Source organism: Pogona vitticeps, chromosome 2 (assembly GCF_051106095.1).
Source record: "Pogona vitticeps strain Pit_001003342236 chromosome 2, PviZW2.1, whole genome shotgun sequence".
Classification (NCBI taxonomy): Eukaryota; Metazoa; Chordata; class Lepidosauria; order Squamata; family Agamidae; genus Pogona; species Pogona vitticeps.
The window spans coordinates 179,935,297-179,962,089 of NC_135784.1; the positions used below are offsets into that span (position 1 = coordinate 179,935,297).

A 26,793-nucleotide genomic window follows, 5' to 3' on the forward strand; every position below is an offset into this window, starting at 1 on the left:
CAGTTTATTGTAAGCCAGGAGACTTTCCTTCACAGGTATTTGTTGCAGGGTTTTTCAGTGTGATGGGTAGCCTGTATTATGGGGGATCTGGAAGGTGACAATGCGATGGAGGGCCTTTTTGGTCATGGCACCCTGCTTTGGGAGTGCCTTCTGAGGAATGCACACTCTGACTTCCAAAAGCTGTTAAGAACCTTTCTATTTGGAGCAAGTCTGGGTGATCTTTGGAAACATTCAGTTAATAATCCCGACTCCTGTGCTGCATTTACTTCTTGTTGTTGAGTGGTTAGTTTTATATAATATTTTTTTCAATTATAATGACGTATTTGGCTGTGAATGTAAACACAAGCCTGCTTTTACGTGCCCAATGTAGCCTAACCAAAGGGGGAATTAAAGTTTTGGAAAGGAAAATAACACATCATTTTAGTCTGAATTAAGTTACATTTAATTCTCAAGAAGCACCCAAGATCATCTCTGCCACCATTTCTGTTCGTTTTCATCTGTTACAATTCACCCTCATTCCCATCGGTCCTCCAACTCCCTTTCTTTTTGTTGGGTGAAAGTTAACAAAAGCAGTGACCAAAAATACATCTCCACATCTGTAATTTAGGGACTTGGTTTCATCGCCTCCAATGCTGTATGTTGTGCTGGCTCTCCACTGACGTACGTGCTTGGTGATCACCTTTGTTCAACTGACACCACTTTGTAATAAGGTCCGGGGGAAGGTGTGCCCCTCCAGAAGTCTTCCTGCTTGAATCCTGACCAGTAGCAAAGGATGCCTTGCAGGTTATAGCTTGAGGTTACCTGGTTGACTGCACGTTCCCCATCTCTGCTTTCCTATTTAGTACAGTACATGATTTTGCATTGCATTTTTCTGATTCTTTTTTAGATTTAGGCATCCTTCAGTCTTGAGAGACAGTGGTAACGTGCTCTGTATGGAGGACTTGGAACAGCATCTAGTGTGGCTGAGGAGGCCAATTCGAGAGTGACAGTCCCTTCCACACTGAAGACAAACACAATCTGTCCCCTGTCCAGCTCCCAGATTTTGCGGCTTTTGTGACTTTGGGAGAGGCCGTGATACACCGCCTGCCTCCAGGCTGAACGCTCAGATGTCAGGGCTTCCCATCTGTTGAGGTCCATTCCTAAGGCCTTCAAATCCCGTTTGCAGATATCCTTGTATTACAGCTGTGGTCTCCCTCCGAGGCGATTTCCCTGCACTAATTCTCTAGTTATTGCCAACTCACTGTCCCCAAATCTAGTGAGAAATGATCCTTTTCAAGCCCCACTGAAATGATTAGGATCTGTTCTTGCTCAACTCCTTTTCGGTTTAGTGGGGCTTGAATTGCAGAAGCCAATAATAAACTTGCCTCAGAAGTGTAAGGGATGGAGGGGCAGGAACCAGATACCAACCAGTAGATGTATACACACTCCATCACTATGAAATGTGCCAGTTTTGTAAGCCACCCCCATCTTCTCTTATTTTCTTATTTTATTGATTGCATGAGGATTAACTGAGGAGTCCCTAGTTACTTTTTTGAGAGGTCTGGGCAGAAAAAGCTATCTGCCTCTTCCAGGACCTAAGTTGTCTTTTAGCTTCAGAATTTATATTTGGGAGTTTGGATTTTACACCAAAATGCAAATTTGTGTAATAGATCAACTCCCAATTCCACATCAGATAAAGCTGAATTCTGAAAAATGCTCAAGTTATGCAGAGGTGCATATATTGGCAAAGTATATTTTGCCTCTGCTAGTTGAAAGGAAAAGGAATATGGTAAGATGCTGTACTTCATTACCTTGCTGAGCTTCAGTCATAAGGGGTCACACACATTCAAGTCTGTCTGCTGCAATAAGGGTTGAAGACTTGTTTTAAAATGAAATCAAAGCATGGGTTCTGAGGAATGCAGAATTCTGAGCCTTTACTACTTTACAATACATGCACATTCCTGGGTAGAGTTCAGATATGACTGTAGAACATGCAAAAGCTGTATTTTGTTGTACTCTTTAGGTAGTTGCAGCTATTGACTTTTTTTACTGAATTCTCTGCATTATTCCTTAAATCAGCCTTCCCAACCCCAGTGCTTTCAGGCAGCCTAGGGCAGTGGTTCCAAACCTTGAGTAACCCAAGTATTCTTGGACTGCAGTTACCAGAAGCCTTTACTACCAGCCAGGGTTTCTGGGAATTGCAGTCCAAGAAAACCTGGACTACTTAAGGTTGGGAACCACTGGCCTAGACTGAACTCCCATGACCCCAGCCAGTTGGACCAACAGCCATGCTGGTTGGAGATAATGGAAGTTGTTGTCTAACACATTTGGAAGGCATTAGGTTAGGGACTCTCATGAGAAGAGAGGACTCCCTGGAAAAGACCCTGATGTTGGGAAGGTGTGAAGGCAAGAGGAGAAGGGGACGACAGAGGATGAGATGGTTGGACAGTGTCACCGAAGCGACCAGCATGAATTTGACACAACTCCGGGAGGCGGTGGAAGATAGGAGGGCCTGGCATGTTCTGGTCCATGGGGTCACGTAGAGTCGGACACGACTAAACGAATAAAATAACGAACAAAGGTTAGGGACAGTTGCCTTGAGCATTATTTTTCCTTGGCTGTCATGTGGAACCATTAAAATTAGAGATATGTTTGGTGGTCGTTCCTGCTATAAAGTATTCATAACATTGAGGGGGAAGCACCAAATTAACAAGGGCTGACACATTTGGTTGCCTGAGGCAAAGGATAAGATGGCATTCACCTGATTTCTCCATTCCACATAGGGATATTGACTTGACTGGCCACTCAATCTAGTATCCTCTACCTGAGGACTCAAGGGATTCAGTGCAAGCTGTGTGGCACACATAGCTCTGTCCTCTTACATATTGTCACGTATATATGCCCCCCTCCCACCTGATGCTTGAGGTGGTTGGTTCACCCTACCCAATGATGTGGCCAGCCCTGACATTGGTTTGAACGCAGCAACCATGCCTGGATGGCATGCTTTTTGTAACCATGAAGCTATTCCCCTCCAGCCTTTACATCCCCTCTCCCAGACATTTATTCCTAAATTCCTTCAGCTGCAACGGAATATACACTTCATATTATTAGAGGTACATTCATTTTTAACTGTTTCTTTGCATATTCAAAGGCTGATTTCTGGTGCTGAAAGTACTGTCTGGGAGTGAATTCCACTGCGACCAACTCAGATTGAAAGCTTTGGGTCAATGTTTTGTGGACAAGGAAATACAATAGATTCTTGTGAATTGGTTGGAGTGTGTATGAAAGATGGGGAGAAAGTCTTAGCTGGGGTGTCTTCTGCTAGAACAGAGTTAAGGAATTCACATTTTACAAAGATAATATTTTTTTAAAGCTGTAAGTGGTCTGAAATGTTGCAGATTTTATTAGAATGTCAGGTGTTCTCAGAAATATTATTTAAAAGTCTTTTAAATTTGCCATTTTCAATATCGAAAGAGAAAAATACAATTTGCCAATTTACACACACACACAAAACTATCAGTAAGAAGGGCCTTTGGATCCTGTTTAAAATGGAGAGAAATGTCCTCTTCCCTACTCCCCACTCCTAGTTGAACTGTCATAGAATCATAGAACAATTAAGTTGGAAAGGGTGCACAAGACCATTGAGTCCAATCCACTGCTCAAGGCAGAAATCCAAGTCAAAGCATATCTGGCAGATGATTATCCAATTTGTTCTTGAATGCCTCCAGCATTGGAACACTCACCACTTCCTGTGGTAATTGGTTCCGTTGTCATACTGTTCTAACAGTTAAGAATTTTTTCCTGATATTCAGCCTAAGTCTGGATTCCTATAGTTTGAGGCCATTATTACATGTCCTGCACTCTGGGATGACCAAGAACAGATCCTTCCACTCCTCTGTATGACTACCTTTCAAGTATTTGAAAAGGGCCATTAGATCTCCCCTTGACCTTCTTTTCTCAACAGTAAACCTGCAAAGTTCATTCAGTCTTCCCTCATGGAGCTTGGTCTCCAGAAACCTGATCATCCTTGTTGCTGTTCTCTGAACATGCTCCAGTTTGTTGGCATTCTTCTTAAAGTATGGTGTCTATAACTCAGGTGTTATAGAAAAGGCCTAACTAGTGCTTAATATATGAGAAATATTATCTAATGGGATTTGGAGACAGTACATTTGTTAACACATTCTAAAATAGCATTTGCCTTTTTTTTGCTGCAGCAGCATCACACTGTATCCTCATATTCAGCTTTTGATCTACAACAGCTCTAAGATCCTTCTCACTCATAATATTACTGAGCAAAGTAGCTCCCATCTTGTAACTGTGCATTTGGTTTTTTCCCCCCTAGGTGCAGAACTTTGCACTTATGCCTGTTCAGTTTCATTCTGTTGTTTTCAGCCCATTGCTCAAGCCTATCACAGTCTTTTTGAATTTCATTCCTATCTTCCAAGGTATTAGCTATTCCACCCAATTTTGTAACATCTGCAGATTTGATTAGTATTCCCTGCACTCTCTTATCCAAGCCATTAATAAAAATGTTGAAGAGCACTTGTTGCAGGACTGAGCCTTGCGGTACCCCACTTGTTACCTCTTCCCAGTTTGAGAAGGAGCCATCGATAAGCTCTCTCTGAGTACGATTCTGTAACTAACTGTGTATCTACCTGACACTTGTTCTATTCAGCCCACAGCAAGTTAGCTTGCTAATCAGAATATCATGGGGCAGTTTGTCAAAGGCTTTGATGAAGTCAAGATATATTGTGTCTCCAGCACTCCCACAGTCTACCAGTGAGGTTGCCCAATCAGAGAATGAGATAAGAATAGCCTGGCAAGACTTGCTCTTAACAAATTTGTGTTAGCTTCTAGTTATTACTACATTGTTTTTGAGGTGCTTACAGAGTGACTGCTTTACAATCTAATTTTCCCTGGGGTTGATGTCAGAATTTTCTCTGAGATTATTGTCAGGAACTACTGGTTCGTTGTTCCCTGTTCCTCTTTTCGCCCTCTTTGAAGATTGGAACAACATTAGCTCTTCTCCAGTCATCTGGTACTTCATCCAGTAGTGGAACGTTGGTCTAAATGGGCGGGATAGAAATCTAATAAATAAATAAAATAAATAAATCCATCCTCCATAATTTCAAGAAAATGATAGACAGTGTTTCTGGGATCTCCTCAGTCAGTTGCTTCCATATCCTGGGATGCAGTTCATCCAGCCATGGAGATTTGAACTCATTTAAAGTAATAAGGTACCCCTTGACTGTCCATCAATCTCAAGCTACAATCCTGTTCCCTCCCTTTGTACTTCCTATCTGTCTGGAGGAGTATAGACTGTCTTTCGTGAGAAGACCGAGCTGAAATAAGAATTGAGGTATTCTGCCTTTTCTTTGTCATCTGTTATCATGTTCACATCCCCATTGAGTAGCTAAGCTACTGTTTTTTTTCTGTCTTTTGCTATGAACGTAGCTGAATAATGCTTTTTTGTTGCTCTTAGCATCTTTTGCTAACCTCAGCTCATTCTCAGCTTTTTCCTTCCTAACACCATCTCTGCAATTCTGTAGCCTGGCCTTACTTCCACTTCCTGTATGTGTTTTTGTTTTTGTTTTTGTTTTCAGGTCCTCTCTGAGCTTTTTGTAAAGTCACATTGGTCTTTTTTTTCACTGTCTTCCATCTTTTTTTATTGTTAGAGTTGTTTGTAGTTGCCTTTAGAATTTCATTTTTGAGAAATTCCCAACCATCTTGGATTCCTTTTCCTATTAGGATTTCCTGCCATGGGACCTTACGTGTTATTGTTCTGAGTTTATTAAAATTGGCTCTAGCGAAAAAATCCAGAGTTACCTTTCTCTTCCCTATTTATTTCAGAACTAATGAAGTTCCCATAATTGTAAAAAAAAATATAGGATAGGAAAGCTCATGGACTATAGAGGATTTGCAGCTAGTGATGCACTGTCTCAACATACACATCTGTACGCATAGACACAACCTTAGACATTTGTATACCAGGCAGTCTATAAAACTGTCCAGTTTTCAGTCGGACAGTTTTCAGATGGTAAAGCATCTCTTAATGGATGTGTTAGAACACTGGTTCTTAACCTTGGGTTACTCAGGAGTTTTGGACTGCAACTCCCAAAAGCCTTCACCACCAACTGTGCTGGCTGGGGTTTCTGGGAGTTGCAGTTCAAAAACATCTGAGTAACAAAGGTTAAGAACCACTGTGTTAGAACAACCTGTCATATATTATGGTAGAACCGAATTTAATTCCAACCCTCACATATGTGCCTTTCATATAAGAAACAAGCAGGCATCTTGGAAACTTCAAATCAATTAGAGTGTCCAACTAGACAATTGTTTTGCCTGCAAATAACTAGATTTTTTAAATTGTACATTGATCTATAAGAAACATTGCCAAAATACAAAGCAAAAGGTCTCTGCAAGGAACAATATTCTTTAAAAGCTGTTGGGAACTATTTGAGGCACACAACCACAAACATTAAGAACTACAGCATTGGCCTTATGCTACTCTGCAGGTGAATACATAAGTCTGGTGTATAGTTCAGCCCATGTGACACAGGCAGACTTAGCACTCAGTGAAAAGCTGCAGAATCATTACTGGATGCCTGAAGCCATCAATTATCTAGCAGGCATTTCGCCCAGTGACACATGGAGAGTGGTAGCAGATAATAGTGAAAAACTCAAAACATCTATATCCAGTGTTCATCCACTCTTTGGCTACCATCCCACTCTTAGATTAAAATCAAGGAAAATGGTTTTTTGGGGGGGGTTGTTGTTTTGTTTGTTTGTTTTTAAAATGTGAAAACCCTAAAGAAACAGCAAAAAAAATTGCCAGGATTGCAAGAAGAAAAGAAAAAATTGGAAAGAAACCTGCTAAAATGGATACAGCACTAGGAAAGTCTAGCCTCCGGTCACATTGAGAACTGAGTTACTGAGAAGTCACTTGATAGGCGATGGAGTGTTGTTGGCAGAACCAAGATGAACCTAAGAAAATGAGGGGTTTGAACTGACACAGTTCTCTGAGAATACAGACAAGAACAGTGAGTGGACTTTATGCCCCTCAACATGCACTAAGGAATTTTATTTTTGTAAACCAGTTTATGTTTTTAATTTACAGATGATTATCTAATTTTATATCAGATACTATTAGTTGTCTTGTGCTTCTTATATGAAAGAAAGAGAGAGAGAGAGAACCCAATACCATGCTGGAAAAATGTGGTTGTCTCCCTTGTTTAGCACTGACGCTAGCTACTACCTTTCCAGGGAGTGAGGAGAAGGGCTTCTTTCCCTGTGCTCCCCAACCTTTTTCTCAGAGCAGTTGGAGCGGCATTCTAGTAGAAGTGAAGGTAAAGGGTGGAGTGGAGCAGGTGGGTCATGGTTTTGGATCCACCATTCCCTTAAGAGTTTGCCTTTCTCAGTCCTGAAATTCTGGAGATACTTAGACTTATTTCTGACAAATATCTTTCGACCTAGGCAATGAAAATGTAATTTGTTTTTGCTGTGAACGTCTCTTACTAATTTAAGAATGCGAGTTGAAAAACTGGAAGTGTTTCTTCTAAACTAGGTAAGCCAATATGACATCTCTCATTCTGTGGAGCCCATGTGATATAAACTCCTGTCTTAAATACTGCCATGGGCCGCTTGTGAGAGTCACCTTCCAAGGCATGAAATATAATGTGTGAGTCATAAATCCATGAAACCTCAGTTGTGACAGATCCCATGACCTCTAAAGCTAAATGCGCCTCCAGGATGGCTGAAGCGGCTGCAAGCAGAAATCTGTAGACTCCAGGTATATACCCTGCACCTTGAGAGGGTTACTGTTTTGAATGAGGAAAAAAATGAAAGGCAGCCTGAAGTATCACCTGTATAGGCTAGCAACCAAAATTGTCAGGCCCTTTCAACAGGCTGTGAAAGAACTGAAAGTCTTTTGCATGAATCAAGCCATGTCCGAGCATCAAAATTCCTGGGTGGTGTTCCAAAATCTGAGAGCTTTAGTAGAGTGGGATCCAGTCATACAAACTTGGATCCTGGCAAGACTATTAACCTTGTATGGAAGCTTGTTAGATGTTGGACAGCTCCCCCTTCTGCTTTTCAGAGACAGAGGCAATACTTATTAACAAGACTTGGAGACCTATTGAACCCCTTAAAACCGATTGCCATACTTTGGTAGTGAGCTGTGTTTGGCCACATGGATTGATCGCGGTTATCCTTGGTCAAATTGGAAAATCTTGTCCCCCAGTTTGAAGGAAGTCTGAGAAGAGAAGAGACATAAACACCACAGATTTAATCTGTGTCAGGCTTACTTTTTTTCCATTGAGTGGTAAGACGTAAGTTACAAACATGTCACTTCCACTCACACATGTCTGCTCTCACTGTCTAGAAATCCTCACAGACAGGCAGGTGACACATTTATTCTTCGCAGCCGCAACCTTTCTCCTCTGTTGTCTCCTGAAAGGTTTTGATTCCCCAAATAGCAAAGATGCCACAGGTGTTAGTCTGCACTGTACCTTGTATGTCGACTGAAGTACTTTTTAAAAACTGATATAATCCTCATTGTGTAATGAGGCCTAAGGGGCAATTGGTCTGAATATAGTAATCGGAAGATGGATTTTGATCTGTAACGAGCTGAGCCTTTTCTGTGTGGTGGGTGTCCTGATTCCCACTTTATATGAATGGCCGCAGGCCTCAGTACCTCTGGTTTTCTAGAGGATAGTTCAAACACTTGTTTGGAAGACATGTGAGCTGTCAGGAATTTATAGTTTTATGGCTGTTGCTATAAAGTGACCTTTTATTCAGAAGTGTAAACATTTTCTGTCAGAGAGTCATGTCTGAATACCACCTTTTCTCAAGACCAGGCCTGCTTCATCTCTGCTCTGAGGAGCCTAACGCTGAGGGAGGCCCGGAAGGAGAAGACAAGAAATCGGGCCTTCTCGGCGGTGGCTCCTCGCCTTTGGAACAATCTCCCTCCTGGGATTCGCAGGGCTCCCTCACTGGGTATCTTTAAGAAGCAATTGAAGACATGGATGTTTCGGCAGGCCTTTCCTCCAGACAATTCCTGACGTTTCTTTTCTTTTCCGCTGCACTTGGTTTCTATTTTTGTAAAGTTTTTATTAATGTTTACGCTGTTGTATGTATGTATGCTTTTATTACCTGATGTTAGCCGCCTAGAGTGGTCCTGAGTTGGCTAGATAGGTGGGATATAAATAAAATAAATAAATAAATAATAAATAAATACCACCTACATCAGTGTTGCATCTCCCCATTTTCTACTGCACACTAACAGCAACTCCTACTCTAGGGCATTCCTTCAGGTCAGCAGTTGTTTAAAAAAGTAACCAACAAGTGGATGCAATTTCTGCTGGAAATAGTGTTGGGAGTTTGGTGTATTTTTGTTTCTTGCCTTCGCTTTGGCTCAGCACCTAGAAGTGGCAGCAGAAGCTAAAGGCCTCAAGGGCTTGAGGAAACTGACTCCATTTGCTCAGTTGATGGCTTCCCCTTTTTGGACCCCATTTGAGAGTGGCAGGAAAATAAAGAGAGTGCTTGGAAATGCAAGGGTAGCTGTATAAAAATAGGGCAAATAAACAAACCATGATGATGGGTGGATATTTTGTGGTGCCTCTATAATCACCTGCATGCAGATATTGCAGGTATTATGGGAATGTCCAGTCAAATAGTAACTTCAGGTCTGCCTGTTCCGTATCTCAGCCAGACTTACCTAAATTAAAAATAGCAGGCCAGTCAATCCAAGGCTATGTTTTTAATTCCACCCACTCCCCATCCTAAGGTGAAGTATGTTTTGCATTGAAGTACTGTGCCCACTTGGTACATTCACCTAGGCCTGGTGAAAGGGAATAGGAAAGGTTTGTTGCAGGTAATTGTACACAGACCACACAAAGACTTCTACTCCACCTATTTGTGTGTGTGTGTGTGTGTGTGTGTGTGTGTGTCTATACATACACATACACATATATACACACACACATATAGATGTATATGTATGTATGTATGTACGTATTACGTGTGTGTGTGTGTATTCCATATATAAGTGTGTGTGTGTGTGTATATATATATATACATACATGCATACACACACACATACACACACACATAGTTGAAGCCATGTAGACCACTAACTGGACTGCATGGCTTCGTATATGAATGGTTCCTGGTTCAGGAGGCAGATTCCACTAGCAAGGTGGAGTAGAAGTCTTTGTCTGTGTACAATTACCTGCAACAAACCTTTACTACTATCTATCTATCTATCTATCTCTCTCTCTCTCTCTCTCTCTCTCTCTCTCTCTCTCACTCACACACACACACACACACACACACACACACACACACACACACACACACACACACACACACACACACACACACACACACACACACACACACACACACACACACACACACACACACACACACACACACACACACACACACACACACACAATATTAGCAATATTTATTTGCTCTGGAAGTGGAAGGCCAGAGATGAATTGTTCCTGGTTCATCCACTAGCAAGATGGACTAGAAGACTCGGCATGGTCTGTCTGCAGTTCTTAACAGCATTATGGATAAGCTGCTGCTCTGGATAGTTGAAGCCATGTAGTCCAGTTACTGTACTGGGAACAGCTCCCCCTTTCTGCTTGCTACTAAACGAGGCCTTATCCAGGTGTTTCCCCTGCATGCTTTTGGTATGGTGCCATAGCATGTTCCTGGAGCTTGATACATCTCAAAGAAACATATTAGCCACTTTTCAAAAACTGTAGTTAGATAGTGAAATTAGGTACGTATGTGTGTGTGACTTCGGCTTGGGCTGTCTAGACATGGTGCATGAGTCATCATCACCTTAGTGTGTGTTTCCTGTGTGCCCTTTGCTACGGATAGGAATCAGCAAATGGAATCCGGCACAGGTTTTCTTCAAAGGTGTCAATGAAAGGGTGCATCCACACAAACATACATCTACAAGACAACTTTAAAGGTGTCCAGAATTTCCGGTTCTGCCAGCATTTATGGTCCAATTATAAGCTGGCCTTTGAATCTTCTTGGGTCCTTTGTCTTTGTGATCACCTTGTTAACCGGTGTTACCTCAGATTGCCAAAACTTACCTGCTTGTCTTACTTTTTTTTTATTTCAGGTCAGGGGAGAATGAGCTGCAAGTAGAAGACCTAGCTCAGCCTGCCTGTACTGAAGGTTGGTGCTTCCTTGGGCTTTCTAATCTGGCATTCTAAAGCTGGGCAGAAAATGTTACTGAGGTCAGCACAGTTGGGGTAAAGAACTTGGTTGTTGCTGAGATGCTAGCCTGAGTATCTGGCTGCCCCCTGGGAAGCGGGAAGCTGGACGAGATAGGACTTTGGTTTTCTTCTTCATTCATGTTGGAGATACTGTCCAGTGGTGCCTCTGAAATGGAAGGATCTGCTCCCCTCGCCCAGGGGAATGCCTGAGTGTGCTCACAGTCCTCACATTCTTCAGGAGGTTCCTTCCATGTTCTCTGAATTTGGTCTAAAGCAGAAGGACTGTTCTTATGTCTATTGTATTTGAGAGCAGGAATTTCCCAGTTTTGTTGCATGAGGGTGTTATTAAAAAACAACAACTGGAAATGCTAGATATGGAGTCTGAGATCTTCTGTATTGCTAGAATGTGATCTTACTCTAAGCTTTTGGCTCTTTCCTGAAGACACTAAGGAGCAAACATTTGTCACGACTGCTTGCTTGTGTGTAACTTGGCCTTAAGAACAAGAGAAGACAAGGTCTGACAAGTAGATCTATCCATCTCAGTGTTTTCCCTGTAATTACTGGCTGGTCAGATGCCACAGGTACATTCCCAGACGTGGTGTGATGGAGGTTATGCTTTTTACCATCATTACCCGCAACCTTTTGTGACCCTGCCCTCATTGATACAATAGTACAACTTGCATAATATGTTACCAGTTCATTATGTTCTCATTACTGATAAGAACAGAAAAATAAGAGAAATACTCTAGCTCTCTCTAGTGGCCAATTCTGATATTGCAGTTTGCAGATGTTTATGAAAAAAGACAAAACCCAAAAATATTTCCCTGCCATTTAGGATTGATAGAAGAGTCACTTAAAATCTAACTGTTGTATCAAAATGCTTATAAAATGCTATTTTACCAGTTGCCAGTTAAAATAAACTTAAAAAGAAAGTGTTTACACCAGCTACAAAATGTAGCTCATTATACCTAAAAAGTAGTTATGTAACTACTTACTGGAGATACCAAGTATGGTGTAGTGGAAAAAGTGACAGATAGGACTGGGGAGGCCTGGGTTTGAATGGAAACTCACTGAGCATATGGAACTGTTAAACACTTCTTAAATATCTCATTTACCTTGAAATTCCTGTTAGGTTCACTATATGCCACTTCCAGCTTCACAGCAGATAACTACTACTGCTACTACTACTACTATTTATTAAACTGCTTTTATTGTAATTTTATAACAACTTGTTACATTACTTATAACCTCAAAAGTAACCATGTTACTTATAACTAGTTACTCCCAAGTGCTGCCATTTGTATTGTATAGAATGGCAGCCATGAAGGAACTAGAAAAAAAAATCTTAAATAGGAAGGACCAAGGCCACAACAATTCTGTGATATTTCCAGCTAAATATCTACATGTGCAGAATTGAATAATGAAGAAAACTGACAGTGGTGGAAATTATTCATTTGAGATCTGGTGTTAGAAGTGAGTTGTATAGCTACCATGGACTTCCAACACCTCTCCCCAAATGAGTGGATTTCAAATAATGTAAATAAAATCAAGACAAAAGGACTCCATGGAAAAGATGTTAGGAAAATCAATAAATACAGTGGAGCCTCGCATAGCGAGGTGAATCCGTTCCGGATTAACCATCGCTATGAGAAACATCGCTCAACGGAACAAAAAAACCCATTAAAACGCATTAAACTTGGTTTAATGCGTTCCAATGGGCCCTAAACTTACCGTTGAGCGAAGCTTCTCCATAGGGGCGGCCATTTTCGGGCCCTCGCAAAGCGAGGGCGCAGCGGGAAAAGTTGCGGCGGCCATTTTGGAACCGCCGATCACCTGTTTTCCCCCGCTTCGTTGTGCGAAAATCGCTAAGCGAATCGCTTAGCGATCGTCGCACAGCGAAAAAACGCCCGGACCCCCTCGCTATGCGAATTCATCGCTCAACGGAGCGATCGCTAAGCGAGGCACCACTGTATTAGAAAAAGTTGATGGTAGTAAGAAAATAGGACACCCTAAAATGTAATGAATTGATTCAGTTAATGGAAGCCAGAGCCCATGAAAACCTGAACTGGAGTATTAATAATAGAACCTTCTGGAAGTCATTAATTCATAGGCCCACAAGTCAGAAATGACTTTGTGGCACGTAACGTGTGTTTGCACAAATGTGCCCACAACACATGGCATCTTTAGTATAAAAGGACTGCTGTATCTGTGGTAAATTGGTTCCAAGATCCCCTCATGAATGCCAAAAACCACAGAGTATAGCAAATGCTATACATAGTATGGTAAAAGAAAAAATAATAATCCAGAAACATATTTTCACTATGTATTACCAGAACTGATCATTAGAGGGAGCCAGAGACCATGCTATGTATTTTTCAACAACAAGACTACATAGCATGGTCTCTGGCTCCCTCTAGTGGCCAGTTCTGGTAAATTCACTATGGAAAATACATATTTCTTTTTTTTTTTTTTCATACTTTTAGACCGTGGATAAATGAAGTTGCAGATATTGATCCTTTGGATATGGGGGGTACTTTATAGTAATTTACAGTTAGAGTGGGGCAATTTGACTCATGTAACCTACAGAGGAGTTGGATCTTTAAATCCCCATTTATTTACAGGGCCTGCTGTAGTATGATTGTTCCGCTAAACAATAGACTTTTGCCAATGCTTTTAAAATCAGAATACTATCCCTTTTTTGTAGTCTGTTTCAGTACTCCTCAATCCTTTCTGGTTTATCAGGAAAGGATATTTTCTCCTAGTCATAAAGCACCAGACAGAACTCCCTGCTTGATAATGATTTATTTATTTATTTATTTATTTATTTATTTGATTGATTGATTGATTGATTGATTGATTGATTGATTGATTGATTGATTGATTGATTGATTGATTGATTGATTGATTGATTCACAGTGTATCTCTCCTTTCTTCCAGAAATGGGACCCAAGATGGCTCACCACAAAATCAAGACAGGTAGAGTTAAAAATGAATTATGCTTTACAGAGTACTTTATGCATTTTACTACTATGCTATTGTTTGGTGGTTTCGTAGCTTTTTTTTTTGTATGGGTCATCTTACTCCACTCATTCAATGGCCAGAATCTTATTGATGTTCGCATAAGACTTGCATGCCACGGCTAATTGCTGGCAATTGACCCCGTGCTGGAGTTTGTCTTGTTCACATGCCTGGTCACGTATCTCGTTGTGCAACCAAGATGCATTCTTACACCCCATCAAGTAGTCACAGTTTGCGGCAGGAAGTTACAGAAACTTTATGCCAAAACCAGTAGGATTCTGGACATTGAAATCATTGCAAACCTGATTAAACGGAAAGTTGCTGGGCACAAGCCAAATTCTGTGGGAAGAAATGCTAAATCATGCAGCCTAATTAAATTGTATCAAATCACATATATATCAGCTTATGTTCCATTGCTTTAATTACCATAGGGATGCTGGAGGGATAAGGAGTTACGTGAAAGACTTGATCCATACGTCCGCCATTGGAAGTCTGCTTTGCCTTATTCTGACTCCTTGGATAGCTCTAGAGTAGAGATGGGCAATTACTTCATTTCGGTCCAGTTCAGCAGATTGGGCCCCCAAGTGTTGTGTGGGTGCTCCGGATTCCGCAGCCTATCTCCTCCTGCATCCGTCCTGTCAGAAGCAGTGCTGAACGATTCCCTGCCCTGCCTCCTCCTCTGAGTGGGCACCTGTGGGGGGGTGGGAGGTGGGGCACAAAATCCAGGATACAGCTGCAACACCTGCGGGCCCAGTCTGCCAAACTGCACCAAACCAGTAAGTGCCCATCTCTACTCTAGAGACATTACTAATTCTGTGATTATATGTACTAGTTAAAAGTCTGTCCGCTGTGAGCATTTGCAGAATGTTGCTTTGGCTGAAGAAGGCCAATTCTGATCCCTTCCCCACTTCTTTTTTGGCTTCTTTTTCTCCACAGAGGGCAATACTGAACAAGATGCGGCCAGTGAATTATCAAACTTTCCTACATTGCAACCCTCACCTTTTATGACACAGGTAAGGAGAAACAAATCACTCTGAGGATTCAGCCTTTAGACCATATATTCAGGCTTTAGGTTTAGCTTTTGCTTCCTTGGGAGAGTAGCCCATCTTTGTTGCAGAATGCATTTGTTTGTGCATATTTAAAGTTTTCCCTATTCCGGTGTATCAGCTCAAATAGCAAACTGCTCCATATTATATCTATCACCGCAATCATCTTATGAGTTTAGAAAGAGGGGCAAAGAGTTTAGAACAGTTACAGTGGTGCCTCGCTTGATGACGTTAATTTGTTCCAGCGAAATCGCTGTAGAACGAAAACATCGTCAAACGAAATTAAAAAAACCCACTGAAACACATTCAAAACCACTTAATGTGTTCCAATGGGCAAAATACCTAATCGTCCAGCGAAGATCCTCCATACGGCGGTCATTTTTGGGTGCCTGTCTTGTGAAAAATGCCTCCTAAAAACAGCAGGGAGCCATTTTGAGCAGCCGGCGGCCATTTTGAAAACCCAACGATCAGTTGTTTTGATCGTTGTAATGTGAAGAATCAGTTCCTGAAGCAGGGAAGCGATCACTGCCAAGTGGAAAAAAACCATTAAAACATTGTTTTGTGATCGCAATTGCGATCGTAAAAAACATTGTCATGAAGCGGATTCGTCGTTATACGGGGTAATCGTTAAGCGGGGCACGAGTGTATCCTCATCTTACAGTCAGAATCCTGAGAAAATCTTTTTGTAGAAGCTCCGTGGCACTGTGACTAAATTGTAGTACTTCAGTCAAGACTTTGCTCACAACCTGAGTTCAGCCCAACAGACTCAGATAGCCGGCTCAAAGTTGACTCAGCTTTCCATCCTTCTGAGGTTGGTAAATTGAGTACCTGGCTTGCTGAATGTGTAGCCGGCATAATTAAACTGTAAATCACCCAGAGAGTGCTTTAAGTGCTATCGGGTGGTATATAAGCAGCATGCTTTGCTTTGCTACCTCACTGGGGTTTTTTAGTGGACCACTTTTGCAATAAGCTTTTGCATAGTTTTTGTTGCTTTTTTTATCTTTGTGAAGATGTCAAACCAATTTGCATTAGGTATGTGTCTCATCAGAATTATAATATCCTCCCCAGTAGCTCATTAGAAGAATCCTGGAGCAAAATATGAAAGCAGGTGATGCAGTTGCCTTGTATGGTTTAAAGACCAGTGCTCGGAAGTTTGTTTTTTAATACAACAAATTCCAGAGTCACCCATCACATAGACATTTCCAAAGTGCCTTTTGGTGGAATGAACATCAGTGGTGGAACTGATTCTCCCTGTGGAACAGATTTGGGAGCAAGATTCAGGAAGGGGAAGAGTCTTGGAAAGTCCTATTGAAGGGACAGAAGTCTGCTGGATGAGGTCTCATATCTGTCCCCCCCCCCCAAATACTGAACTCTAGTAGTGCTGAGTGGTTGTCAGTGTAGAAGGAAAGCAGGATCATACAAAAGATAATCCTATATGTATCTTGGAAGTGAGTTATGTGGTGTTTTGTCCCATTGCTTTTTGGATCTCCCTAAGTTAAACACGGCATTAGGAAATTAATGTGGGGATGCTTCCTCTACCCATTTTGCACTGCAGAAGTGCAGTTGTCATTCTCAGAAGGAGAGTTGGTTTTCCAGATTTCCATCTGTATCAGAGGGCATACCATTAGGTATGTACAGTGGTGCCTCACTTAACGAGCGCCCCGTTTAACGAAAAAATCACATAGCGATGGCTTTTTTGCCATCGCTTTTGCGATCGCACAACGATCTTGCCTATGGGGAAAAATCGCTTTGCGATTTTTCCCCATAGGCACCATTTTCCCCCAGCTGAGCGGCGGGAGCTTTGAAGCCCCGCCGCTCAGCTGGGGGAAAATGTCGGCAGTGGGCTGCGGCCTCGGAAGGACCCCGAAGCCACCGTCCCCTGCCGACAATTCCCTTCCGAGCTCTCAAAGGGCCCCCTCCAATATTGGAGAAAGCCCTTTGAGAGCTCGGAAGGCTCTCAGCGGCGGCGGGGGAAGGGTACGGGGGTGTCGAAGGCCTTTGCCTGGAAGCCTTACGGACACCCCCCCACCCTGTCCCCGCCGCCGGCAGCCTCCCCGCGCCGCCTACCCCGGCCGTTCTCGGACGCCTGGAAGTCCAAGAACGTCCTGGGTAAGCGGCGCGGGTAGGCTTCAAGCTTCCCGATCCACCCCCCACTCTGTCCCTGCCGCTTAAAGCCTCCTTGCGTTGCCTACCCCGGCCGTCCTCGGACACCTGGAAGTCTGAGAACGGCCTGGGTAAGCGGCGCGGGTAGGCTTCAAGCTTCCCGATCCACCCCCCACCCTGTCCCCGATGCTTAAAGCCTCCCCGCGCCGCTTACCCAGGCCGTTATGCGAGGCACCACTGTACAAATAATTGGCAGATAAGACTGATTCCGCTAATTCTTCTTGGGCAATTACGGAATCAACCTCTTTGGGACAACTTTTTGGCTAGACAGCTTTAGGTTCTCTTCATGTAGGGGTGTCCCCTCTCCCAACAATTTCAGAGCCAGTTTAGCCTGGAATATGAGATCTCATCCATTATAATTTGACTCATACGCCCATGCTAAATTAACTGTGTGGGAAAATACTGGTCTGAAAATCAAAACCTCATATTAAAAAAAACGGACTGATTATGGGACAATAATTTTCAATCATTTTCAACACTGAAAGTGGCATACGATATACCTTCTAGAGCAGTATAGCAGTATTTATAATTCTGACATCTTTTGGTGACCATATACCGTATTTTTCGCTCTATAAGATGCACTTCCCCCCCCAAAAAATGGGGGGGGAGTCTGTGCATCTTACGGAGCGAAGCTGGCAAATTCGCCTCCACTGGCCCCGTGGAGGGAGCCTCCCAAGGGTCCAAGTCTGCCTTCCAGGACCCTTGGGAGGCTCACCCACCCACCCCCCGCAGGGCCAGAGGGGGCGAAATCGCCACCTGCTGGGACTCTTTTGAGGCTTGGGAAGCTTCAGAAGAGTCCCTAAAGGTGGCGATTTCACCCCCTCTGGCCCCTGGGGGGCAGGGTGAGCCTCCAGAGGGTCCTGGAACACACCCTAGGACCCTTTGGAGGCTCCCCCCCCACGGGGCCAGTGGGGGTGAAGTCGCCACCTTCTGGGACTCTTTTGAGGCTTGGGAAGCTTCAGAGGAATCCCTGAAGGTGGCGATTTTGCCCCCTCTGGGCCCCAGGCAGGCTGGGTGAGCCTCCAAAGGGTCCTAGGGTGCGTTGCATAAGACAGACCTCTCCATAAGGCTCACCAAATTTTTCGGAGAAGAAAACAGAGTATTTTTTCCCTTTTTTCTTCTCCTAAAAATTTGGTGCGTCTTATGGAGCGAAAAATAAGGTAACTAGTTCTGAGTATCTCAACATTCCCTGTTGTTTTGGAAGCTCCAGAGAAATTGAATACAACAATCATTAATTATAAATGTCCTCTCCCTTTTCCTTTTCTCTTTTGCTTTCCCCTTTTGCTTTCCCCCCTTTCTTATTTCCTTATAGATAGATAGATAGATAGATAGATAGATAGATAGATAGATAGATAGATAGATAGATAGATAGATAGATAGATAGATAGATAGATAGATAGATAGATAGATAGATAGATAGATAGATAGATACAATTCAAAAAACCCAGTACTCTTTTTAAAGGCTTGGAAGTCATGAATTACAAATAATATTCTTAACTATAACTCATTACTGTTAGGGAAGAAAGTATAATGAAGTTGTATTTCTTATGTGCTCCAGGTAATGGGGACAGTATTGTGGGATGAGAGTGAGGTTGGTCTGTGTTCCGGTGTGATGACTAAAGCTTTCTAGTTATTTCAAAATTAAATTTTTGGGACATTTTAAAACATTTTTAGAAGCATTTTGAGTGGAAAGTTTATGCCACTCTGTTTTCAGAACTAGAATCCACTGGCCAACGATGAAAAATTAATAATACAATACAACAAAATATAGCTTTAAAAAGGTTGTAAAATAAGGAATTAATTGGTGGGAGGAGGTTATGTAATAAATTATGTAACACATTAATTTTAAAAAGAAACTTTCAGAGCTCCCGTTCTACATACCTGGAAGACTCCCTAGCTATGCAGAAATATGTACGTTTGCAGATTGTCAGAAAAAAGAGAAATGTTTAAAAATACCTGAAAATGTCCTCACAAGGACCAGTAAGATCCAGGATGTTGAGATGTTTCTGGTGTTCTTCCAAATGGGGTGAGGGAAGAAGAGGGAATTAGCCTGTTCAGCCCTCTTAGAGCTGATAAAAGGGTTTTTTGGAAGGAAGGCCTGAATTTGGGATTATGTGTGCCATAATGTGTGTGTTTTGTTTCAAAAATGTCATTCCTTCAACATGAACAAAAGGAGAACTTCTGGATAGCTCAGTGGTGTAGGTCTCTGGCTGCAGAGCCAGAGGCTGGGAGTTCGATTCTCCAGTCTGCCTCCTTAACAGGGACTGGACTCGATGATCCATAACCTTGAGTGACCAATCTCTGTGGGCCCATATGATTCCAGTAGCTCAAAATCCCCCTAATATCAATTTAATTTAAAACTGATGCATCTGGCTAATGATGTATTAGATAATATTTTAATCTGTTTTTTGCCTTAAACTAAGTGACAATTTCCCCCTTAGTAGGTGTGCAGCTGTGTGTGTATTACTAGACAATGATGAGAATGGCGGTGATGTAAAAAAGAAGAAGACTGGTTACTTGCAGTCTTGACGATGAATCTTGATGCTGGCAAGGAGAAACCTTTAGCTTTGCTATTCTTATGTCCCCACGGAGAGCTGCGAGCCTTATCACTTTGAACATATCATCACCTTCTGCCATTTTCTTTCTATATATCCTTTCTTCTTTTTTTCCCCCCCTCACCTTTCCTAGATTCCAGAACTCACAATCACCGCCGATTCCCCTGTAAAGAAGGAGCCTTCCAAAGACCACCCTCTGGATTTCATGGAGTCCTCCCAGATTCTCACCATCAAGGCCCATCCCTCATCCCATGAGGAGCTGAAAGTGCCATGGGGCTTGGTGCTGGGAACCGAAACCCATCCTTCGGGGCCGTGGGAAGTGCCTGAGTTCAGCAAGGGGGATCTCACCACAGAGGGCTCTTTCCTGGAGGACTGCATGGAGGACCAGCTGAGAAGATACCAAGAGCTGCCGTACCGTATGGAGGAAGATGCCATAGACCGGGAGCTGGAGCAGCTCTACCTTTCCCACTTGAGCCGGCTCCGAGCAGAGGAGCTTGGAGGAAGAGGAGAGTGGGCTGAGGAGGGCTTGGGCAACTCCAGCAGCCCCGCGCCATCTCTTCTTGCCTTGCGGCAGAGTGTCTTGACTGACCGTGACTTAATAGTCAACTGGACAGGCCCCGAGAGAGCACTCAACAGCTCCCTGGCAGAGGAGATCACCCTGCACTATGCCAAGCAAAGGGGTGATGACTCCAAAGACAGTGAGGAGGAGGGATTCACACCCGGGTATGCAAACCTGGCACCACCTGAATTGATGGGACCGGGCCGTGAGAGCCCACCAGTCTTACTAGAAGGCTGCTTTCTCAATCACTTGGAAGAGGGAAGCGTTCAGCAGGACCCAGCCAAGGGCTCCGATTCCTTAGTCAGCTTAAAAGTGGTGTCACCCAACACCTTACGACCAGCCACCCAGGAGGCCATGGTGATGCCTTTAGTGGTCCCAGCCCGGACATTCATGCCCCTACCAAAGCGTCCCGTGGATATACCATCCAGCCCTCTTTTTGGTGCTCATGCACAAAGCAAAGGCCAGGGCTTCTTGATAGGGCAAGGCAGCCTCTGGCTGGGTGAGGGGCTACAGGTTCACAAGCCTCCTAAAACCAATCCCAGTTCTCATCATGAACTTGAAAAGATCTTGACACGCTCCCTGCAGTTCCTTGGCCTCTTTGTCTTCCTGCCCGTGATGTTCAGCAGCTGCATGCCCCTGGTGGCTGTTACGCTTTACCTCCTCCTGGATTGGTTCTCATAGTTTGGCATCCCTCTCAGAGGTGTTGAAGGGACTTTCCTGTAGCTTAGCGCCATCCTGTTTCTTCTACAGAAAACCATGGTTTTTATGAATGAAGAAGAGAGAGAGAGAGAGAGAGATCAGAATATAAGAGGAAAGTGAAACCCTCTTGAAAGGTGATGGCATGTCTAAGTTATGGCTGCTCAAAATTTTCCAAAGTTAGTGTACTTTGTGTTTGTGAGAGAGAGAGAGAAAGAGAGAGAGAAATCCCCTGGTATAAAAGGTGGATGCTTGGGAAAAGTGCATTATTTATTGCCATTCACTAGATGAAATTCTAAGTGTGTTTATCTGGACGTTATGCCACTTGAATGTTCTTTTGATTTAGGACTGAGATGAAAATTTCCTAAAATTATCACATTATTTAATATATTGCCACCCAGAGTAGTAGCCTGGCTATTAGTTTGGGTGGGATGGATGGATGGATGGATGGATGGATGGATGGATGGATGGATGGATGGATGGATGGATGGATGGATGGATGGATGGATGGATGGATGGATGGATGGATGGATAAATATTTAAAGGGAAAGAGCACACAGTCACACATATGCATTTAAGATGTACACTATAAAAGATTTTGACCTGTTATTTGTTTTAATGAAAAAACCAAGGCAAAACAAGGTTTTTAAAAGGGATTATATGCTATTTTAGAAGTTTAATAAATCAAATACTGACATTTTAAAAATTCAACTGAGAATTACCCATGTGGAGATTTTTAGAAAAGAGGACTTCTTTAAGACAGAAGATACTTTGGAAAATAGTCTGAGCCCAGCCTGTACGTTATGTCTATCACAGAGTTTGGCAACTACATTCCTGGGCAGGCTGGATCATTGAGGAACCCTTGAGCAACAGACTCCATTTCAGGAAACTTTGCTTTGTGTGGCAAAAGAGATTGTTGCTCTCAAGGGCTTAGAGCAAGTAACAGCCAAAGGAAAGGTGAGCAACTAAAGCAAAATATCCAATTTAAGTACTGTAAAGTTACTCGACCCCAGCTTAATCCTGATTCACAGAGGAAGTTTTTTGTGGCTCCCCTGAAAAATAAACAGCCAATGAATATCTTCACCCATCACAGTAAGCTACTGCCTGTGTTAGCTATGGTTTGTTGTTTAAGCAACAGATTGTACAGCAGGTGACCAAACAAGCTATGGCTTGTCTGTCCCTTTTTGTTTGCTTGTTTGTTTGTTTCTCCTCCAACTCTTTTTTCAGCTTCTATTTCAAGGTGGGTAGCTGGGAAAACAAACTCAGAGACAAGCCACAGCTGTGGGATGAGATATCAGAACAACCATAGTTTTAAACAAGTCAAAGCAAGACATCAACAAATCATTAGTTCTGGTTGTAGTCTGCCGTTGGTTAAGAAGCTGTGATTTATTATGAAATGCAGGTTTTTACATCACTAGAAGTCATGTTTCAACGGATTTCACCAAGGCTTAGTGTGACGTGAGGATGTGGTCAGTATGAAAGCTACCAGTTCTAATAGTGATTTCATGTACACCTAACAGGAACATGTACTCTTTGTGTGTGTGTGTGTGTGTGTGTGTGTGTGTGTGTGTGTGTGTGTGTGTGTGTGAGAGAGAGAGAGAGAGAGAGAGAGAGAGAGAGAGAGAGAGAGAGAGATTGAACTGAGGTCAGGAGGCTCTTGGGGAGTGTAAAAAATAGGTGTAGATGTGTTTTGCCTGCTCCTGAAATACAATCCAGGAGGATGTTCTCTCGCTGAAATATATAACAGCTCTGCAAATGCTACCACACAGATCTCTGGTAGCAAGCAAATAGGAGGATACCTTCCATTCCAACATTTCCAGTTTTCTCTCCATCAGCTTCTACAAAATCCAGCCATTCTTATCCCATGTGGTCTCAAAGGTGGTGCAGCTGTATTCTGGTCATTCCACAATCCTGAGCCATATCTCCGCTTCTTAATGAGAGCTTTCAGGCTGCTGACTCTGTGTCTGCTCCAAGGACTGGTCTCTGCCTGTGGATCCACCCGTGCTTCTTTGCCACCATCAGAGTCCAAGGACAGGAAAGCTCCCCAAAGCAGATGGCCCTGTATTTATTTTTGTAGTTGGTGGGAAGGTCTGGCCTTTCCTACTATAGAACTTGCCCTGCGACAGAGAGATTTTATTTATTAACCACTAATAATGCAAATCCAGACTGGTGGCTTTGCAAAAGATGAAAAGAACTAATTATTTGATACCCACATGTGCCGTCTGCAGCAAAACAGTAGACTGGAAACAACTTGTCTTTGTGTGCAATAGGCTGAAGTGGCATTAAACGTGCCACAAAAAGACAACCCATCTCTCCCTCCCCCACCACCATGCTGCTAAACATGCTTTTGTTACTTCCTCTTGAATGTTGTGAACAGCTGCTGTGATATAGTTTATGAGGCCTTACAGAGGAAGAAGGAGGTGTTTGTGTGGGTTCTGAGGCCATTTCCCTCTGCTGATCCAAACCTCACCCTGCTTTCCCTGTGCAACAGTGAATGTGCGTATCTAGGGAATGTTGGTATTTCGGGAAGGTGGAATGTTGTTTGTGCTTCTTGAACAGAGATTGGAAACCTGACTTGATTTTCACCGATACAACTGGGGAGAGGGGTGGGGATCTGAATTTGCCGAATAGAAGCTGAGATCAGAATGTAACTAGCAGTCACAGCTGTTGGTGTGTGTGTGCGCGTGCGTGCGTGTGCATTTTTGCACTTGTGTGCATACCTTTGTTGGTTTGTCCGACAGTGACAGGCTTTGTCTTTTCACTACTGTTTCCTCTTCTGCCTTAGTCAACCTATCTGACTCCCCAATAGAGACTTGCTTCTTGTGAAAATATGCCTGGAAACACCTGTTCCGCTTGGCGGCACTGTTGGACATCTTTTGACACATCAGCTTGGTTACACCGTGTATACTGATTGTCCTGCACATCTGTGGAAACCTTGGTCCAGGACAGAGGGGGTCTTGTCATTGGGCAGACATCTGAGCTATGGCTTATTACCTACCTGTGATGTCTCAAGCTGAACTGAAATGAATAGGAGTTGCACAAGAGCTTTCCTATGCTGTTGTTGCATTTCAGGCTCCTTGGCATTTCAGGCCACAGGATTCCAAGGCCCTTGTGGAATTATCTCCCATGTTAATGAGTAGGAAGTAGCTACATTTCCACATCAGACACCCAAATGTCTTGGCTTCTTGAGTGAATCCAACTTCAGTTCATACAGTAGGCACCCTCTTACTCTGCCCCAGCGGCCCATGTTTCACAACCTGCATTGGAAGGGGATAATATTTTGCCCAGTTTTTGGCAAATTTTTGGGCTTATTTCTGTTCACAAGTGTATTTGGGCTGTACTATTGTAAGCAACAGTTAAATTCAAACTGATTTGACTGCTGATTCACACAGTGCATAAACATAGACACACGTACAAAGTCCCATGCACATAGGAAATTAATATGTTGTATAAAAAGCTAGATTACAATCCTTCCTTCTAATATACATGTCTAAAACTATTTATTTATGCATTATAAAAGAATGTTTAGTTATATGACCCCCTACCTTCAGTCTGATGCAGCAGTCTAGAGTCTAGACTCAGATTATGACCTCAGTTAATAACTAGATCCCGGTGAATGTTTAAAAAACACACCCATGTGTAAAACTACTATCCCTGCTTATGCTCATGAAAAGAACTTTGGCCCAGCGTTGGTTCTGTTGGGCCCCGTGTATTAGCTAGAGTTCCATCAACCATATTGCGATTTCCCCTTCTCTGAACAGCAATAATCGTAAAGAAATCAGCAGGACTGTACTGAACTTTGGTCAGTAAACTATACCATGAACACTGGGTCTGGATAGAAACAAAGGAGCACATTTTGATGCATGCCTAAGGTGAGCCTATTCTGATGGTTACTCTTGCCTGTAGAGTGTGCGAACAAGCAACAAATGTTCTTAGCCTCCTGTGTGTTCTGAAGTGTACCTAGAAGTAACAGATTCAGAGAAACCCAAGTCTCAAATTACTGAGGGTGATCCTTTGTTCCATGGGTGCTGAGGGCAGCTTATGTGTCCCATTGCATCATTGGTTAGATGGTATGAGAGAGAGTAACCTGTCTCAAGCGCACCCCAGTCAAGACAAACCTGAGTTGTCTTCCCTGGGCAGATCCGCAACATTATCCATAGCACTACAGTATAGCCTTGCCATCCTTGGACAGTATAAGAAAGAATAATTTTTTTTACCCCACATATGAAAGTGTAAAACCTCCCACAGTTCCTTAATCGGAACCAGATTTTGTTACCCTTGACTCAACAGCTCATGTGAGCTGCCATAGTTGGAAACTATCTAAGAGAAATCAAGAGGCATGTCAATGTGTCACCCTTTTCATCTGGGCAGCAGGCCTGAGTAAAGGGATAATATAGAGTCATGGATGAGCATGAGAACTAGGTTCTTGCCACCGCTGCAAACTCATAAGATGGCCTTCACCTGATACACTTCCCCTTCTGCAATATGGGCATACTTACATTGTCCTGGTTACAATATTGTTGAAAGGATTGTTGCAGTGAATGCTTTGACTATGTAGAATAACTAGTATATGAGCACTGTGGCTGAGATCTATCCAGAACATGTCAGACTTGCATTTCATTGAAATCTCTGGAGTTTAAGGGACTCACCGTTTATTTGTGATTAACTTCATCCAGATAAAGGTTTGGCAATTGAGAGTTCGAGCAAAACAGCAGCAAAGAGTTGATACAGATACTGCACACTAAAAATCTCACTTTAGCTATGACCTTAACTAGGTGGGTTTAGGCAAATCAGAATGCCTTAACTTCAGCCCTCCATCTAGAATATGGGGATACTAATATTCTCCTATTCTGCAGTTATTATAACCATTACTGAGCTAAAGCATGCAGTGCATTGCAGATTTCTCTAAAGGAGTGTTTCCTAACCTTGGGTAGCCTTGGTGTTCGTGGACTACAACTCCCAGAAACCCTGGCCAGCGCAGCAAGTGGTGAAGGCTTCTAGGAGTTGCAGTCCAAAAACACTTGGATTACTCAGATTTTGAAACCACTGCTCTAAAGCAGACTCATGCTGAAAATGTCATTTTAAGCTGTGTGTCCATAGCCATGATCGTGTTGCCATCAGTAGTGTGATATATTATGGTTTAGGGATAGTGTGCATGGCCACTTTCGTGATTGGACTGTGGTAGCACCTCCTGCTGTCCCAGCAACAAGTCCAATCACTTCCGTCTACCATGATTAAAACTTGTCTGATGTGCATCCAGGATGCATTATGAACAGTTTCAGTTTGAAGATCTTACCACAACATGCTGGCTGGAAGGTTCTGAGATTTTTAACTTTTAAAACGTCTTTCATACTCATTTGGGATGTTTGAGTTTGCAAAATAAGATTAAAGCTTCATTAGAACTAGCAAACAGTATAACACAACCACACTTTGCCAATAATAAAACTCTAGCATTCTCCTTCCGACTTCATGAGGACCCCATATTTCTTTAAATTTAAAGGGTGTTCCTCAGGCAGGAACATTTGCTGTGGAAGCAG

The 26,793-nt window shown here is 42.8% G+C and overlaps 1 protein-coding gene across 1 annotated transcript in view; it reads left to right on the top strand.

Moving 5' to 3' along the window:
• PPP1R3F (protein phosphatase 1 regulatory subunit 3F) overlaps positions 1–24,895 on the top strand; it is a 37,674-nt gene extending 12,779 nt beyond the window's left edge. Inside the window, exons 2-5 of the mRNA XM_020793073.3 lie at positions 11,123–11,178; positions 14,157–14,195; positions 15,174–15,250; positions 20,135–24,895. Coding sequence (XP_020648732.3) covers positions 11,123–11,178; positions 14,157–14,195; positions 15,174–15,250; positions 20,135–21,241 — 1,279 coding nt within the window. The 3' untranslated portion in view covers positions 21,242–24,895. The remainder of the gene's footprint in view (positions 1–11,122; positions 11,179–14,156; positions 14,196–15,173; positions 15,251–20,134) is intronic.
• Positions 24,896–26,793: the final 1,898 nt, after the last annotated feature.